The sequence below is a fragment of the Corticium candelabrum genome, chromosome 15 (genome assembly GCF_963422355.1).
Source record: "Corticium candelabrum chromosome 15, ooCorCand1.1, whole genome shotgun sequence".
Classification (NCBI taxonomy): Eukaryota; Metazoa; Porifera; class Homoscleromorpha; order Homosclerophorida; family Plakinidae; genus Corticium; species Corticium candelabrum.
Window position 1 is genome coordinate 4,434,320 of NC_085099.1, and position 15,000 is coordinate 4,449,319.

Below are 15,000 nucleotides of genomic sequence, written 5' to 3' on the forward strand. Positions count from 1 at the left end.
CTTTTGCAAGCCAAGCAATCAGAGACATATTGAGAATGACGTAGGTACATCGGCAGACCTACTCGGCTGTTGATTGAGCCTCGTCACTTCCACACGCGTGTTCAAGACGCATGAGGGATGTTTACAAAGATTTAATTTTTAAGAAATAGAGTTTGTGGCAGTTTGTGAACGTTTATAGTTACGAACATTTATTGATTTGCTGTAATCTTTTTCCTTTAAGTCTGTCATGCTATGTTTCTTAATTGAATACAAACAAATTTTGATGTGTGAGTTTGGTTAGTCAATTTATAATGGAATCAGCAGAAGACATACATGCATAATATACATGCTTAAATTGGGTCTTTCAACTGTTTCAATTGTTTGTGCAGAGTTTAACATGTCTCTTGATTTTTATTAGTATCCGGTTGACCCACAAGACCCTCAGCGTGGAATAAGAATTGTGTATCGTGGTGGTGGTATGTAGTGACTCGTAATTGTTTTAATTAGTTTCTGTTATACATGTACTGGATTATAGAAAACAGCTCTGATGGAATGGATCGTGCTGTCATTCTCGATTTCATCTATTATCCTCACGACAACGGTACCACATTACGCTCGGTTGTAGAGTATCCACCCTATACATACAGATGTAAAACAATTGTTCAAAGCAACATGTTAGAATGAGATTGTATTGAGTACGTTTGTTTAGTCATGTTTTCAAGTGTTGCTGTTGCTCCGACGTCCCACAGTGAGACCGAGGCGTGTCCAACTCCTGCCTATCAGAATAACTGGAGGGTATGTATACACGAAATAGATTAGCAGAGTCAGTAAATGCAAGACATGTTAAGCTTTAGATCACCAATTATATCTTTTGATGCTCGGATTTGCTGGTCCAGTTTTGAGCTTGACCAAAATGATAGAATTTGATGTGCGCATGCGCAATGATATTATGCTTGCTGTTAAATGACTTAATAGTATTTACATCTTACGACTACATATCAATGACTCTGCAAGTGTTAACAGTGCATGTGGTCCAGTGACTGTAACTGCATTCTGCTTGGTATCGGCATCTTTTGTGTAGTGTCCTTTTTGTATCTCACATTTGTATGCAGTGCAATGAAAACTGCACATGCTCAAAATGTCACATGATCATTATTACTTTTTATTTTTATTTTGATCAGTCAGTCCAGGTTTCGTGTCCAAATATTCGAGCATCAAAAATTTTTGTTGGTCTGGCAAACTAATATGGTTAGTTGTGAAGGATAGACTAGGTCGCCCTGGCTGACAGGCACAACAGAGGATAGCACGGTAGTCAGTGAGGTAAAGGGTATGGATAGTGCATGTTGTTGAGTTCAGCCACACAGAGACACTCTAGAGTGAGTTGCTAGGCACGTTCATGTCAAATGTATGTCTGTGAGGATTCTCTTATGTTTGATACTTACCTTGATATTTCATTTTAGAGTCTTGCGTTTCGTCCTATTCCATCTTGGTTTGATAATGTCAAGTTTGGAATCTTCCGTCAGATCAATTGTTGATCATATGTAGTATAATAATATATTCATATGGTTTTTACTGTGGCGTTTAGTTCACTGGGGCGTGTTCAGCGTGCCTGCTTATCGTAGTGAATGGTATTGGCACATGTTGATGACTGGTGAAGCATCAGTAGTTCAGTTTCACAACAGAGTGTATGGGTGCAGTGGCATCATGCCAGACAAGTTTCCGTGTACTGGACCCCCTTTCAAGTGAGTACATTTGAAACCTAGCTGTTATGACGGACCTCAGTGATGGTTGTGTTTGTAGATATGCTGACTTTGCTCCTATGTTTAAGGCTGAATTGTTTGATCCTGATCACTGGGCGAGTGTTTTCAAGGCGGCAGGAGCTAAGTGTAAGTGGACAGCAGTTTATAGGATGGAAATTATAATTAATTAGTGTACACCATATTACTTCAGGTACTGTAATTAAATATATGTAGGCAATAAAATTAATGTCATGCAGTCCAGTGAGTTAGTGTAGAGGCATTAATTTGCACTAACATTTTGTGGTTAAGTATATTGTCTGCAAGCAGTGTATCTAAAATACATGAATGTTTGTGGGGTAATTAGCCACCATATTAAGTTGATGATTACAATCATATTAATAACAATAATAATTGAATAATGCATAATTTCAATGAGACTAAAGATAGACATTGTTGAAGAAATGTGTACAGTGTAATGTGATCTTTGATTATTTGTTTGTTGTGTGTGTGTGTGTGTGTGTGTGTGTGTGTGTGTGTGTGTGTGTGTGTGTGTGTGTGTGTGTGTGTGTGTGTGTGTGTGTGTGTGTGTGTGTGTGTGTGTGTGTGTGTGTGTGTGTGTTCGCATATATTTCTGCACTTAGTGCTGTAAGTCATATATTACATATTTGCAGATGTTGTGCTGACATCAAAACACCATGAAGGCTGGTGCAACTTCCCCAGTCCCCAAGTACTGATGACTACATATTCTGTTAATTAATTAACACATTCATTTTATAATTTTGTTACCTTAGCATTGGAACTGGAACAGGTGCCTTGCATGCTTCACATATCTCAATTTCTTACTACCAACCGTAATGTATTAGCATGGACATTGGTCCTTTTCGAGATCTTGTTGGAAATCTCACATCAAGTGTTCGAAAAGCTGGTCTGCACATGGGGCTTTATCACAGTCTTAGAGAATGGTATAATCCAATATACGAGGAGGACAATGCTAACAACTGTTCAACGACAGCATTTGTGGACGACATCCTTCTACCAACTCTAAAGGACATGGTCATGAAGTATCAGGTGAATAGCTGTGGGAGACCCTGATGTTCTATCACATGGTATTCCAGTTGATTTGTACGTGTTATAGCCAGAGGTTATTTGGGCAGATGGAGCTGGTGATGCCCCATGTACACATGACTCTGTCAAGTATTGGAAAGCTCCCAACTTTATCAGCTGGTTGTACAATGAAAGTCCAGTCAAGGACACTGTTTTGGTCAACAGCAGGTTACTCTTAATTGATTTAATTAATTTTATTACAGCCAAGGCTAGTAACTAAACCTTGAATTTCAGATGGGGATCAGGTTCAGGAGGTGATTACACAACTGGTCCTGACAGGTACTAGCATATAAATGTAACAGTTGCTTGCATGTGTGTATGTATATGCATGTGTGTATGTATATGCATATGTGGATGTATATGCATGTTTGTATGGTCATCATAACCATGAGTGGTTGGTTGTCTTGTTGTCCTCATTTGATCACCAACTAACCCAGCACCTTGATCACCAACTGTCTCAGAGTGGTACTGCACATGTCATATACTACAGTGGAACTACTGCTGTAACACTTACATTCAGATTTGAAGAAATCTTCGAACGGTACAATTCAATGATTGACATTTTAGTTACTTTCAGGGTCAATGATTTACACGTACTTTGGCATGTGAATCATCGATTCTGTTAGTAACTAGAATATCAATCATTGAATTCGTTGTAGCATACAAATTAATTTCTAGATCTGAACGCAACAGTGTTACATTCATATGCACAACAACTGTCTGATTGTTTCTTCAATTGTGTTTTTGTTTCAGCGACTGGCTTTCTTATTTTAATTAATAATTTTTTAAATAAATAATAAAAGCAGCAATATATCTGGTCTCACTTGCCGGGTTGGTGGGAGCCCAGATGGGGTAAAAACCCCACTTGCCCATCATGGAGGGGCATAACGACACGAATTGAATAGACTTACTCTATAGACACAATGCAACATACGTGATACAACATCAGGTACATACTACAATGTCATTAGGTCCATTACTATCTGAAACCACTCTCTTTCAATTAACTAGAGAACTAGGCGGCCATCCCCGGGTTGAAGTTCTTATCCAAGAACTTGGCCTTGGTGAGTTCTTACAAGGACCTGCCCAAGATCTAGACAAGAATTTCCAAGACTTGTTAATTTCATACGGATATCAATTAATTAACATTTAAGGACTTTATATTTATACGGCCATCAAGTTCTCAGTTGATATCTGTGTGAAATTATCAAGTTTTGGAAATTCTTGTCTAGATCTTGGCATGTCCTTCTTGGCAAGTTCTTGGCTAAGAACCTCAACCCAGATCAGCCGCAGCTATTTCAATGTTTTTGTGGTTACCTAAATTATCTGTGTCGTAATATTAATTGTTGTAGACTACAGTACTACAGTAGAAGGAATCGTTTCCCATATTGGTTTGATCAAATACTGTACCATGTCATGTATGTATGTGTGCATGTCCACTTAGGTACACACCTGGTCAGCTGATTCCAGAGAAATGGGAAAGCTGCTACACAATCCAGAAGGGGTCGTGGGGATATGATCGATCAGTCAGTCATTGTTGCAAACAACACGACATTTGATCATGACGATTGTTTTGAACTTTAGGAGGACTTGTCTGGATTTATCAACGCAAGTCACTTGATCTACCAACTTGTTACATCCGTTGCCTTCAACGGGTAGTCCAACTGCAATATTACACAATCTCTAATGCTGTTTACTGTATTTGACACTCTGCAACGATCTAGGAATCTGTTACTAAACATCGGTCCCACTCATGACGGCAGGATCTTACCTGAATTTGAACAGAGACTCATGGAGATTGGAGCATGGCTTAAGGTCAGTACATCAGCCATACAAGTTGTTATGAATTACATTGACTGATTTTTATTTCATGATGATGGGTGGTGTTTGCTTGATTACATTTATGTGTAGGTAAATGGTGAGGCCATTTACAACTCGACTCCCTATCGAGTGCAATTTGATACTAATGCTAAACAGATACTATACACGTCACCGAAGGTCTGTTGATTTGTGTTGATTTGTTGTTACTTAGTCAGTCGATCAACGTCTTTTAGGATGAATACGGACTGCCAGATTGGACGACTGTATATGTTATCTCGTTTGTATGGCCACAATCAGGTACGAGTGTTATGTAACCAATGAGGTCTGCAACTGAGCTGATTGCTGATCTATCTGTCTGTATGTCTGATAATTAAACATAATGCATTATGATGTCTACCTAAACGTCTCATCAGCCACTGTCAAACCCAAGGTCAAATACATGTACCCATTGACATTTTTTGAAAGCCTTAACTTATGGCTGTATAGTTAGGTGTAGTTTATCATATGATTACCATGCTATATGGCTTTTATCACCACAAGGAGCAGCGTTATTGCCCGAGGTGAACATAGGATAAGTCATTTATACTATGGTCACGTGATGTATATATAATTGAGAGTGTGATATTAACCGGAAATAATTATTCCACACTTGTTACAGCGCGATATGTCATATACACCATCTCAATCGCACTCATGCTGGTCACACATCACGTGACCATGGTATATGTATATCTATTGCCTGCCTGTTTGCTACCTGTGCTACTGTGCATGATGTACAGATGTAATGATTTTGTCTATTCGGTGTTTGTATCTCTGCCTTTGCATCATAAACTTTTTATCTGTTGGTCAATTAGTTCCCTCCAGTATGCACAGCATTCACTGCATGGGCGTCTTTCATCCCTCCATTTTCCCATTTATGCTTCTCAGTCCATTTATCTATCTGTTAGTAAGCTCCACCCATTCTCTGTCCTTGGGTTAATTAATTAATTTGTCTGCTTTATTTGTATTGCAACTGGTTACATAAATAGGGCTATATCCAGCAAAATATTAGACATTATCGTAAAACCAGAAATTCGTGGATGATTTAAATCATGCAACCAAGATATTGTCTCACAAATTGAATTCGCACAATGCATAAAAATACTCGTGCGTATTCACTCCATTTTCTCTCACAGTTTTCCTGTAGATCTGTGTACGCTATGATCCCAGAATGAAGTCAAACAGGCAGCAAACGTCTATGCATATAGGCTTGTTGTTGTTGTGGTGGTTATTGATTGGTCTATATAAAACTGTCCTTGAGTAGATATTTTGATCTGTCTTGATATCACACAAATTAAAACTGGATAACGTTTTAAAGCGCTTGTTCAGGGCAAATTTGCACAATATTAGGTTCACACGAATTTCTGGTTTTCTGGTACTCTCTATTTTCCCTACCCGTTCCATATTCTTTCTTCAAAACGGAATGCTTCAAGAACTATAGATCAACTTACCAGAGACTGCTACTGTAGGCAATGTTGTGATATCTACTGCAATGAACATAGTCACACTACTTGAGTCTACAGCAGAGGCATAGCTAAGCATGAGGTAGTGAGGCAGTTGCCTTAGAGTGGAGCCCAAAGGAAGGACACATGTACGATACCAGACAAGATGTTTATTCAAATGTCCATGAGATGACTTTGCCAGTTGGTTTCGTATCTTGTGAACTGTTTCAAGTATGTGGAGGCTTAATGAAGGGTTTGGGGTTGGGTAAGATCAACGACGACTGAAACAGCATTCTCAGTGAAATGCAAGTCAGTAGAGAAAATGTGCTACAGTGATTTGATGTTACCAGATGTAGACGGATTGGACAACTTTGATTTAAGTACATACAGCGGTGCGTGTTATCATCGTCTGTCATTATGGTGCAATTCCTCTAATTATTACAGATTTGTTTGTGTGCTGTGTTTCTTTGACCTGCACATATACATACAGGTAATACAGTGCAGTCAGCTATGCTTTTGTACAAGGGAATAGAAGAGCAGCTGACATAGCAGCAATCTAAATCCATGCATATGTCGATGTCTATGTTCACATTGCATTGGTTAGTACGCCCTGATTCTCGTATCTGTTGTAGGTGATCTTGTCCTTACTCAACTGAATAGTACTGATCACACAACAGTCGCTATGATGGGGTACAACGGACAGGTGAAACACAGTCAGGGGTCTGATGGACTGCACATTGCCTTGCCAACCCTCACACCGGACCAGCTTCCATCCACCATCGCCTGGGTGTTCAAGTTGGCCAACATGCCGATGGCATATTAATTTTTTTCCAAACATTTTTTGAACGCTGCTAAATGGTGTTTTACAGTACATGGTTTTGGTATGCCACCTTTGGTTTTTTGCATGGAGTTTATGACTGCATATTTTTGGATTTCACACTTTGATGTCTCTGGAATTGTAATTCATCGTTGCATATCAAACAACGTGAGCTCAGATGTTAAATTAACTTTTTGCATAAATTAATTAATGAAAATAAATAAATAAAATTAATTAATTAAATTAATTAGGTCTTCCTGCTGGGGTTGGAGTGACCTAAGAATGAAGGAAGAACTAGCACGAGTCTGGGTTTGAAATGACGAGTGGTCTGGTGATGGTATGATGGTACCCACTCAAATGCCACCTAAAACTGAGTGTAGAACATGGGGATTCGTATGCATGGCATATCACACGGTAGTTCTCTATCCATTCTATCAACTGGCACAATGGATTTGGTAGACTACCCAATAGACTATCCAATTGAAGGTATTGCTGTAATCAATTAACTAAGGATGCGTTCCAATGCTGTCTTTGTCCATCCCATTTTGTTTTCTTGCAGCCTGCCACCTGTAAGTCCATCCATCCATTCTTCTATCTGGCTGGCTGTCGTCTCTGTCTGTCTGTCTGTCTGTCTGTCAAATCTTTATATTTCATACATATGAACTATTACAAGCTATAGATGCAAAAGTCCGTTATATATCAATTGGACCCACACGGGTCTCTAAAAAATTATCAACTTAGGTTTCATGCAATTGGACACTATATGTCTGTCTGTCTGTCTGTCTGCCTGTCTGTCTGTTGTCTCTGTCTGCCTGTCTGTTGTCTCTGTCTGCCTGCCTGTCTGTCTGTCTGTCTACCTGTGGTCTTTGTCTGCCCGTCTGTTTGTCTACCTGGATCTCAGTAGCTGTAACAAGACAAGACTTGATAACACAAACAGTTTGGATATGGGCCCCACACATTTCTATATCAAGTACAGTCTGTAGTGTTTTCTGTTTCAATTAACATTGCAAGCGACACAATAGGAGATGAAGCATCGTGTCCATGCATTTACTGTTATTACTAACTCTCAAACATTGAAATGTTATAACTCATCAGTCGTCATTGGGAAATGCCTTCGTAATCAGTACTTCATCCAACGGTCTAAAGAATAGAACCACATTGAGACCGCAATGTAACAACGTAGATATGAAGTGATTACCGATCGTCGTTGCCAGTATTAACCAATCCGATTCGTTGTACAATTCCCATGCCTGATTGCACTCGACCAAATATGGTATGTTTTCCTACATTACACAAAGGATGTAAGAACTTTACCATACTATGGTAAAATGACAACAAAGGCCTCACCCCACTCCTAACACAAAACACAAGCAGAAATTATAGCAGACCAACGGCGTATCTCATGGGCAGCCCGGCACATACCTGGTGGGGTTTTTGGGTTACAAGCAAACCCTCTCTCACAGCTCTGCCCTTTCATAGGGCCATTGGGCATGTGTGTATGACCTATACAGTGATGATTACTTTGGACGTGCTCTGTGTGAATTGGGCTACTGTTAGATGTGTTCCAAACTTTGCATTTCTACACAGGTAATGGACAGCGAATTTTTATTTTGGGTCCAGTTCCTTCAGTATTGTACATTGATAAATGACAAAGGTGCGAGAGTCTGGAAATGAGGCAAGCGTCGTGTTACCAGAACCTTTTTACAACATCTGGCATTTTCATTCCGCAATAGCGGTTGCCCTTTTGCTGTCATTGTATGGCAAATCATACCACTACAGACTAGAATATACTGGTATAATAGCTCATGAGCCTTGTAGTTCCGGACAAACGTTGTATGTCTCAGCCAAAGCAAATCCCCATGTCTGACCAGCACGCCCCTGATGGGTCTTCAAAGGGGTTTCCAACGACTAGCCAAACAATGTCACTCAGTCAAAACAACAGAAACTTGAGGATATATTATGTCTTACACATTATTGCATGCCTACGCATCTAGACCATGGTTCAAAATTTCTATGGACAGAACATTTAAAACCTTTGGCAAAATGGTTTCACATACTATGATAGACATTCTATGAACTGCACAAGGTGTTTAATATGCTTTCTAATTTCTATTGTGCATGTTGAGTTTATCTATGAACACAGGGCCAGCGGAGCAACTTTTGAAAATGGAACTTCTGCCTACAGACGTTTGGCAATAGCTTCCTGAAATATTGGTTTAAGTAATTAAATAAATTAGCTATTTTTTACATTCACTGTGGGCGGGGCTTTGCCACACTAGATCTGGCCCATGCACCCAACATCTGGAGTGCTCTGCCGGCCCTGGAACAATTAGCAAATAAAATCTAGTATGACACTTTATTTAGTGTTTATTCTAATGACAGCCTATTAAAAGCTCTATTTAAGATTTGGCAAAACAATCCTCTAAAAAATTGGGTAAAGAGAGAGTGTGCAATACAATCCATCGTATGGTGTAGTGAACATGCATTGAGCCGATCGACCTTGGTCCGTTGTTAGTCTCGCATACCCAGACCCTCTCTGCCAACACACTTCCTGGAAACCCAGCTAAGAAAAACCAGATATGCAGCAACATTTGATGTTCATGAAGGTATAGCACAGCCCAAGTAGATGGGTTTCTGCGAACCCCGGAAACCCTTGAGATTCGCCTCTGAGTACCAACTTGTCTGCGTATTATCGGAAGCCTTACCAGGATGCTGCTGAGCAAGGATACTTGCATGAAATAAAACAATCAATCAATCAATCAAACAATACTTTTATGTATACGATGTTTGCCAGGCAATGATTTAAGCTGGCAGATTTTGGTTTACAAACTAAATGTCATTTACCCTTTACAAGAGTATATTACACTGAACCAATTACAATATCTCACCGTCTAACCACTGAGCCGGAGCCAGAGTGATGAAGAATTGGCTGCCATTGGTATTAGGGCCACTACACAACAGAGACTGCAATGAAAACCAAAATGTTATTCCATAATCGATATGCCACCTGTTGGCCATTGATACTATGCCAGCTCCTGTGTGCTTGAGATCAGTATGTATTTCGTCTTCAAACGCAGGCCTTCAATCAACAGAGAATTATTTACTCACAAACACGATTTCTCAACCCAAGGTCAGAATTTGCGTGTGTGTGTGTGTGTGTGTGTGTGTGTGTGTGTGTGTGTGTGTGTGTGTGTGTGTATGTATATATGTATGTATATAATCTGGATAAGTTTACAATACCCGTAGATTGATGCCCCACCTCGACCAGTGCCAGTCGGATCACCAGTTTGAATCATAAAGTCCTTACAAACACAGCATATACGTACTACATGTCATATTTGTCCAGCAAACATACGTAAGCACACACATACAAATGTACAAAAGGAGCTATAGAGCAAGAGAACAATATGAAGAGATTGATCAAGACTAAGGTAGATGCCACAGCCTTTTGTAATACAATTCAAATGCCCAACTATTCTGGGCGACAGACAGACAATACTATATATCAGAAAACATCACTATGACAAAAGCATACAGATGGACACACGTGTAGAGACAAACAGACAGATACACAGGCACACGTACATACATACATACAGATGAACATGCATGCAGACACATACAGACGAACAGCTAGCCAGACAAATAACCACAGGTGGACATACACTCATACAGACAAACAGACAGATGGGCAGATCAACATACAGATAAACAGACAAACAGCCAGGCAGACGGACAGACAAACATACAGACAAACAAACATAGTCAAATGAACAGACAAACTGACAAGTAGACAGACACACATACAGACAGATGAATAGACACTCATACAGACCAACAGCCAGCCAGACAGGTGGACAGACAACCATACAAACAAACACAGTCAAATAGACAGACACACATACAGACAAAAAGAGAGATGGACAGACACACATACAGACAAACGAACAGACAGACAAACAGACAAACAGTCAGACCCACAAACAGCAAACTAACTCTTATGAGGCGGTGAAATTTAATTCCGTCGTAGTATCCTCTCCTTGCCTGCACACACACACACACACACACACACACACACACACACAGTGACAAACGCAACTATACATCATTCAGCTGCAGTCGATCTGACCAGCTCTGCAAAGTTGGTGCACGTCTTGGGTGCATGCTCCCAATACAACTCTATAACAACTTTTCCCTACGAGATGACACAAATTAGAGACGAATAGTGATCATACGATCGATTCGCCACACAAACCATAGACGTCTGCAAACTGACTGTAGCCGATCTCGCACCCATCACGCAATAGCCTCGCCCCAGATGCAGTGTGGGTTGCAGCCCCCGGATGTACAGCCATCACCACTAGTAGCGCACACTACGTCTGGGGCGAGGCTAATCACGCGACCTGTCGCTCGGGTACACAGTAGGCGGATTACTTATTGAATTCAATTTCAGCATAACGTCCAAATGAGTGGAGAAACGACGGACGAGGCAGTCGATGGGGTGAGTTGTGTTTGTCGCAAAGCAAGTGGACAGAGACGATGTGGTTGCGTTGTATATTTTCTAATTTCGGCGCTTTTGTAGCATCGTTAGTAATTTCAAAGACACCATCTAGCAGGCAAAATAATGTGTCTACATGTCGCTAGGAACTGTTTAGACTCGTTAGGCTAACAACACGTGTGTGACCACATGGTGCTATGCACACGTGACAGCTAGCGCACGTGGCGTAGACACCTAGCGCACGTGGTGTAACAACATAGCGCACGTGGTGTAGCAACCTAGCCCGGAAGGACTGTGCACGAGTCTAAAAATTTAGTGCACACTATGTAGCCAGACCGCTCCTTTCTCGCTATCTGTTTGGCGGGAGAGAAAAGCGGTCTTGCGCGCATCTTCGTTATTGAATCCAACGTGCACGTGAGCGCAGCAGTTCCCGGAGAGTCCGAAGATGACCGAAGTGAAGTCGCGCTTGGCGCTGATGCAAATGCATAAGCTTCTCTACTCCGTCAGGATCGAAGACACGGTCTGCATCAACAAGTTGACGACAAGCGGCGTACCACATCTCATCAACTGCCGCGGTACGGTCGGTTTGCATGTTGACTGCTGTTGTTACGAACGTGTAGGCGGGGCTGCCTGGCAACCGGTGTGTGACATTCTAACATGCCGGAGATGTACGGTTTCGGGACAATGAAGTGCGATTGTAGTCTCACAGACTTGATGTACACCTTGGGCTGTTGATTGGTGGTGTTAGTGTTTTGTGTGGGCGTGGCAAAGACACTGTAGAGAAAGCTGTGACGAGCTTGTGCAGGAATATGATACTGAGTAGGGTACTGCACGCGCGCCGTGTGTGTGTGTGTGTGTGTGTGTGTGTGTGTGTGTGTGTGTGTGTGTGTGTGTGTGTGTGTGTGTGTGTGTGTGTGTGTGTGTGTGTGTGTGTGTGTGTGTGTGTGTGTGTGTGTGTGTGTGTGTGTGTGTGTGTGTGTGTGTGTGTGTGTGTGTGTGTGTGTGTGTGGCTCAGTTGGTTAGAGAGTCATGCTATAGAGTCATCTGGGGACCCTGCAGGGTTGCAGTTCAAGTCACAGTCACTGAGTGATAGCACGTTATGGCATAATTTTCTTGGGCAAGGAACTTACACACAATTGCCTCTCTCGACTCAGGATTATAAATAAGTACTTAGTCATTAATTGACTGGGGGAGGCAATGGCTCCTGACTGTGACAAAGTTCATCAGCCACTGTGATCTCGGTGGGATTTTGGGTGCCCACACGACGGTTGGTGTCGCAGCTAGTGCTCCTGTGATAACCGGCCAGGCTCCAGGAGATTGCTTAGTTGGCCCTAGCTCCTGCATAGTGCACAGGAACCCAGCCATCCGGTTGGGGTGTGACCATGAATAACAGCAGCTTAGTCCATTTGCATTTAACATTTGTGTGTGTGTGTGTGTGTGTGTGTGTGTGTGTGTGTGTGTGTGTGTGTGTGTGCAGGGATGGTTACACGTGGCTCCAATGAAGTGATCGAACTAACCTTGACTCCATAGTCAAACTGTTTTAGCACAGTTGTTCAGAGTTGCAGGTGTTCGTCAATTTTGGAGTCAAATTTGGGTGTTGCTGCCCTGTACTTGGAGCCAAAGCCCTTGGACACCCAGAAGCTTGCTGCGCACTACTTAGTAACTATAGTGTCACAACTGCCGGCAACCTGTATACACGTGCTGCAATGGTATGTGCCCTCAGTCGTCATCTCCTGCGTAACCTTGTATATAGACAGATCATTGATAGCATAATTCTCGTACTGGCAGGACCCACAGTCCAAACTCTGACATGCATGTATGACATGACACAGAGACTGGACTCCAGCACATACATGCAGGGACACATTAAATTTTATTTTTACTGCTAACTCGAGTCTTCTGGAACCAAAAGATCCGTGTCTTGAGCCAAGTTTGGCTGCATTGCCTGGGTAACAACACCCCTGTTGTTACTTGAGACCATTCGGTAGGATGTTTAAGACTACTTGATAGGGCAGAACTGTATATACAATTAATATACCGCATCTTCTACAGGGGCAGTTCTAGGATTTACCGAAGGGGCACCAATGTGTTGATTCACTTGTAGGCGTGGTTTAAACATTCGTGTTTTACATGAATCATGTCCATCAAGAGAATGTAATGTACTACTAAGCTACTTTTGCATAACTAGTACCAGCATTACTGGAATTTCTGAAACAGCGCCCACAGTGCGCGATCTTTTGGAAACTGTTGTCATTTACGGCCCATGGGCCGCTAATGAGAATCAAGATTGTGGTGCATGATTCCACGTTGCGACCCAAAGTTGGTTGATATTCCGAGGCTGTATTAGTAACTTGTGTTACTATACTGCAGTGTACGTACAAGTTTGGCAACCAGACAGTAATCTTACACTGTGGAATAAAGAGAAGGATCTTTTAAAGAAATGTCTGACAAGAAGCATATGAGGGCAGTCAGGTCTTGTCGCACTCCCAAGTTTCTAAAGAGTATACGTAGCTACGCAGGACGTTGCAAGATAGGCCTCACACTTGCCTACCCTGTGGTACTCAAGTCAATTTGCCAAATTCCAGAGTTTCCTATGTGGGTGCTTATTGAGAACGGACTTTCTTGCACAAAAATCCCATTTTTGTACTGCTGCCCTTGGCGCTGTTTCGGAAATCTCGGTAGCCTTAATTAATTAATGCCACATGCAGACACACACACACACACACACACACACACACACACACACACACACACACACACACACACACACACACATGCACACACACACACGCACGTGCGAGAGAGAGAGGGAGGGAGGGAGGGAGAGGAGAAACACGCACTCACACCCACCCACCCAAATGAATAAGCCATTAATTAATTAATTAATTTTTAAATTTTTTTAGAAATACGCGTATAGGTTTGTGTGTATTATGACTACACACTGTGTCTGTTCCATTGTTTGCAGATCCCAAGACTGGGGAATCAGCTCTACACATAGCTGCTACTGGCAACAAAGAGAATGTTGTTCAGTTGCTCTTGGATCGTGGCTCATGGCGAAATCCGCAAGATAGACAAGGCAGGACACCACTGATGAGGGCCGCCGAACATGGTCATGAGCAGACTGTCAGAATCTTACTAGTTGATGAAACTGAGGAATCTGAAGAAAACGAAGCAGGCAAAGGTAGGAGTTTTGCCACCTGGAGATGTTAATTATTATTTTATAATTCTGATAATTAACATTAAACAAATTGTATGAGTAGACTGCAGTGAATTGTATTATCAAATAATCAATATTTACTCTGAAATTGGTGCTAAGGATTAGTAGTGTTGTGTCAGTGTATTGTAGCTGACGTTTGCATTGGATATCAAGTTTTATTGTGATGAGTGTGGAGCAGGGTTGTAGACATTGGTGTAGGTACAAGCTGTAATGCGTTGAGGGCAAGTGAAGTTAACATTGTTGTTCCCTCACACAGCACTGTAATGGCTTAGATTTTCATATAATCATTATATGGCTTTCTTGTGCAATAAATTAGTGGACGCTGTTTGTTATCTGTACAAAAC

General features: G+C 41.5%; 3 protein-coding genes across 3 annotated transcripts in view; 2 read left to right on the forward strand and 1 right to left on the reverse strand.

Moving 5' to 3' along the window:
• LOC134191219 (alpha-L-fucosidase-like) overlaps positions 1-7,125 on the forward strand; it is an 8,473-nt gene extending 1,348 nt beyond the window's left edge. The window contains exons 2-18 of the mRNA XM_062659815.1: positions 398-455; positions 515-628; positions 689-774; positions 1,440-1,497; positions 1,565-1,721; positions 1,780-1,865; positions 2,390-2,445; positions 2,510-2,526; positions 2,582-2,786; positions 2,854-2,990; positions 3,057-3,101; positions 4,267-4,348; positions 4,407-4,477; positions 4,547-4,637; positions 4,734-4,820; positions 4,877-4,940; positions 6,757-7,125. Of these exons, the coding sequence (XP_062515799.1) occupies positions 398-455; positions 515-628; positions 689-774; positions 1,440-1,497; positions 1,565-1,721; positions 1,780-1,865; positions 2,390-2,445; positions 2,510-2,526; positions 2,582-2,786; positions 2,854-2,990; positions 3,057-3,101; positions 4,267-4,348; positions 4,407-4,477; positions 4,547-4,637; positions 4,734-4,820; positions 4,877-4,940; positions 6,757-6,947 (1,605 nt within the window). The 3' untranslated portion in view covers positions 6,948-7,125. The remainder of the gene's footprint in view (positions 1-397; positions 456-514; positions 629-688; positions 775-1,439; positions 1,498-1,564; positions 1,722-1,779; positions 1,866-2,389; positions 2,446-2,509; positions 2,527-2,581; positions 2,787-2,853; positions 2,991-3,056; positions 3,102-4,266; positions 4,349-4,406; positions 4,478-4,546; positions 4,638-4,733; positions 4,821-4,876; positions 4,941-6,756) is intronic.
• A 753-nt stretch (positions 7,126-7,878) lies between these two features.
• LOC134190617 (peptidyl-prolyl cis-trans isomerase-like 1) lies at positions 7,879-11,294 on the reverse strand. Its single transcript, XM_062659073.1, has 8 exons — positions 11,197-11,294; positions 11,071-11,136; positions 10,938-10,985; positions 10,182-10,243; positions 9,949-10,020; positions 9,830-9,891; positions 8,140-8,224; positions 7,879-8,081 (listed from the first exon to the last, which is right to left on the reverse strand). The coding sequence occupies exons 1-8, from the start codon at positions 11,236-11,238 to the stop codon at positions 8,033-8,035; spliced, it is 486 nt and encodes a 161-aa protein (XP_062515057.1). The 5' UTR covers positions 11,239-11,294; the 3' UTR covers positions 7,879-8,032.
• A 552-nt stretch (positions 11,295-11,846) lies between these two features.
• Positions 11,847-15,000, forward strand: part of LOC134190616 (ankyrin repeat and EF-hand domain-containing protein 1-like) — a 9,981-nt gene continuing 6,827 nt past the window's right edge. Inside the window, exons 1-2 of the mRNA XM_062659072.1 lie at positions 11,847-12,014; positions 14,405-14,620. Of these exons, the coding sequence (XP_062515056.1) occupies positions 11,885-12,014; positions 14,405-14,620 (346 nt within the window). The 5' untranslated portion in view covers positions 11,847-11,884. The remainder of the gene's footprint in view (positions 12,015-14,404; positions 14,621-15,000) is intronic.

What these genes read in the sequence shown, in the direction of transcription:
- LOC134190617 (XM_062659073.1), bottom strand. Translation starts at nt 11,238, where the DNA reads ATGGGTGCGAGATCGGCTACAGTCAGTTTGCAGACGTCTATG. An exon ending in GGTGGGGCATCAATCTACGG is followed by an intron (nt 10,021 to 10,181) that starts GTATTGTAAACT and finishes TGTTGATTGAAG; the next exon opens with GCCTGCGTTTGAAGACGAAA. An exon ending in AATACTGGCAACGACGATCG is followed by an intron (nt 8,082 to 8,139) that starts GTAATCACTTCA and finishes TCTATTCTTTAG; the next exon opens with ACCGTTGGATGAAGTACTGA.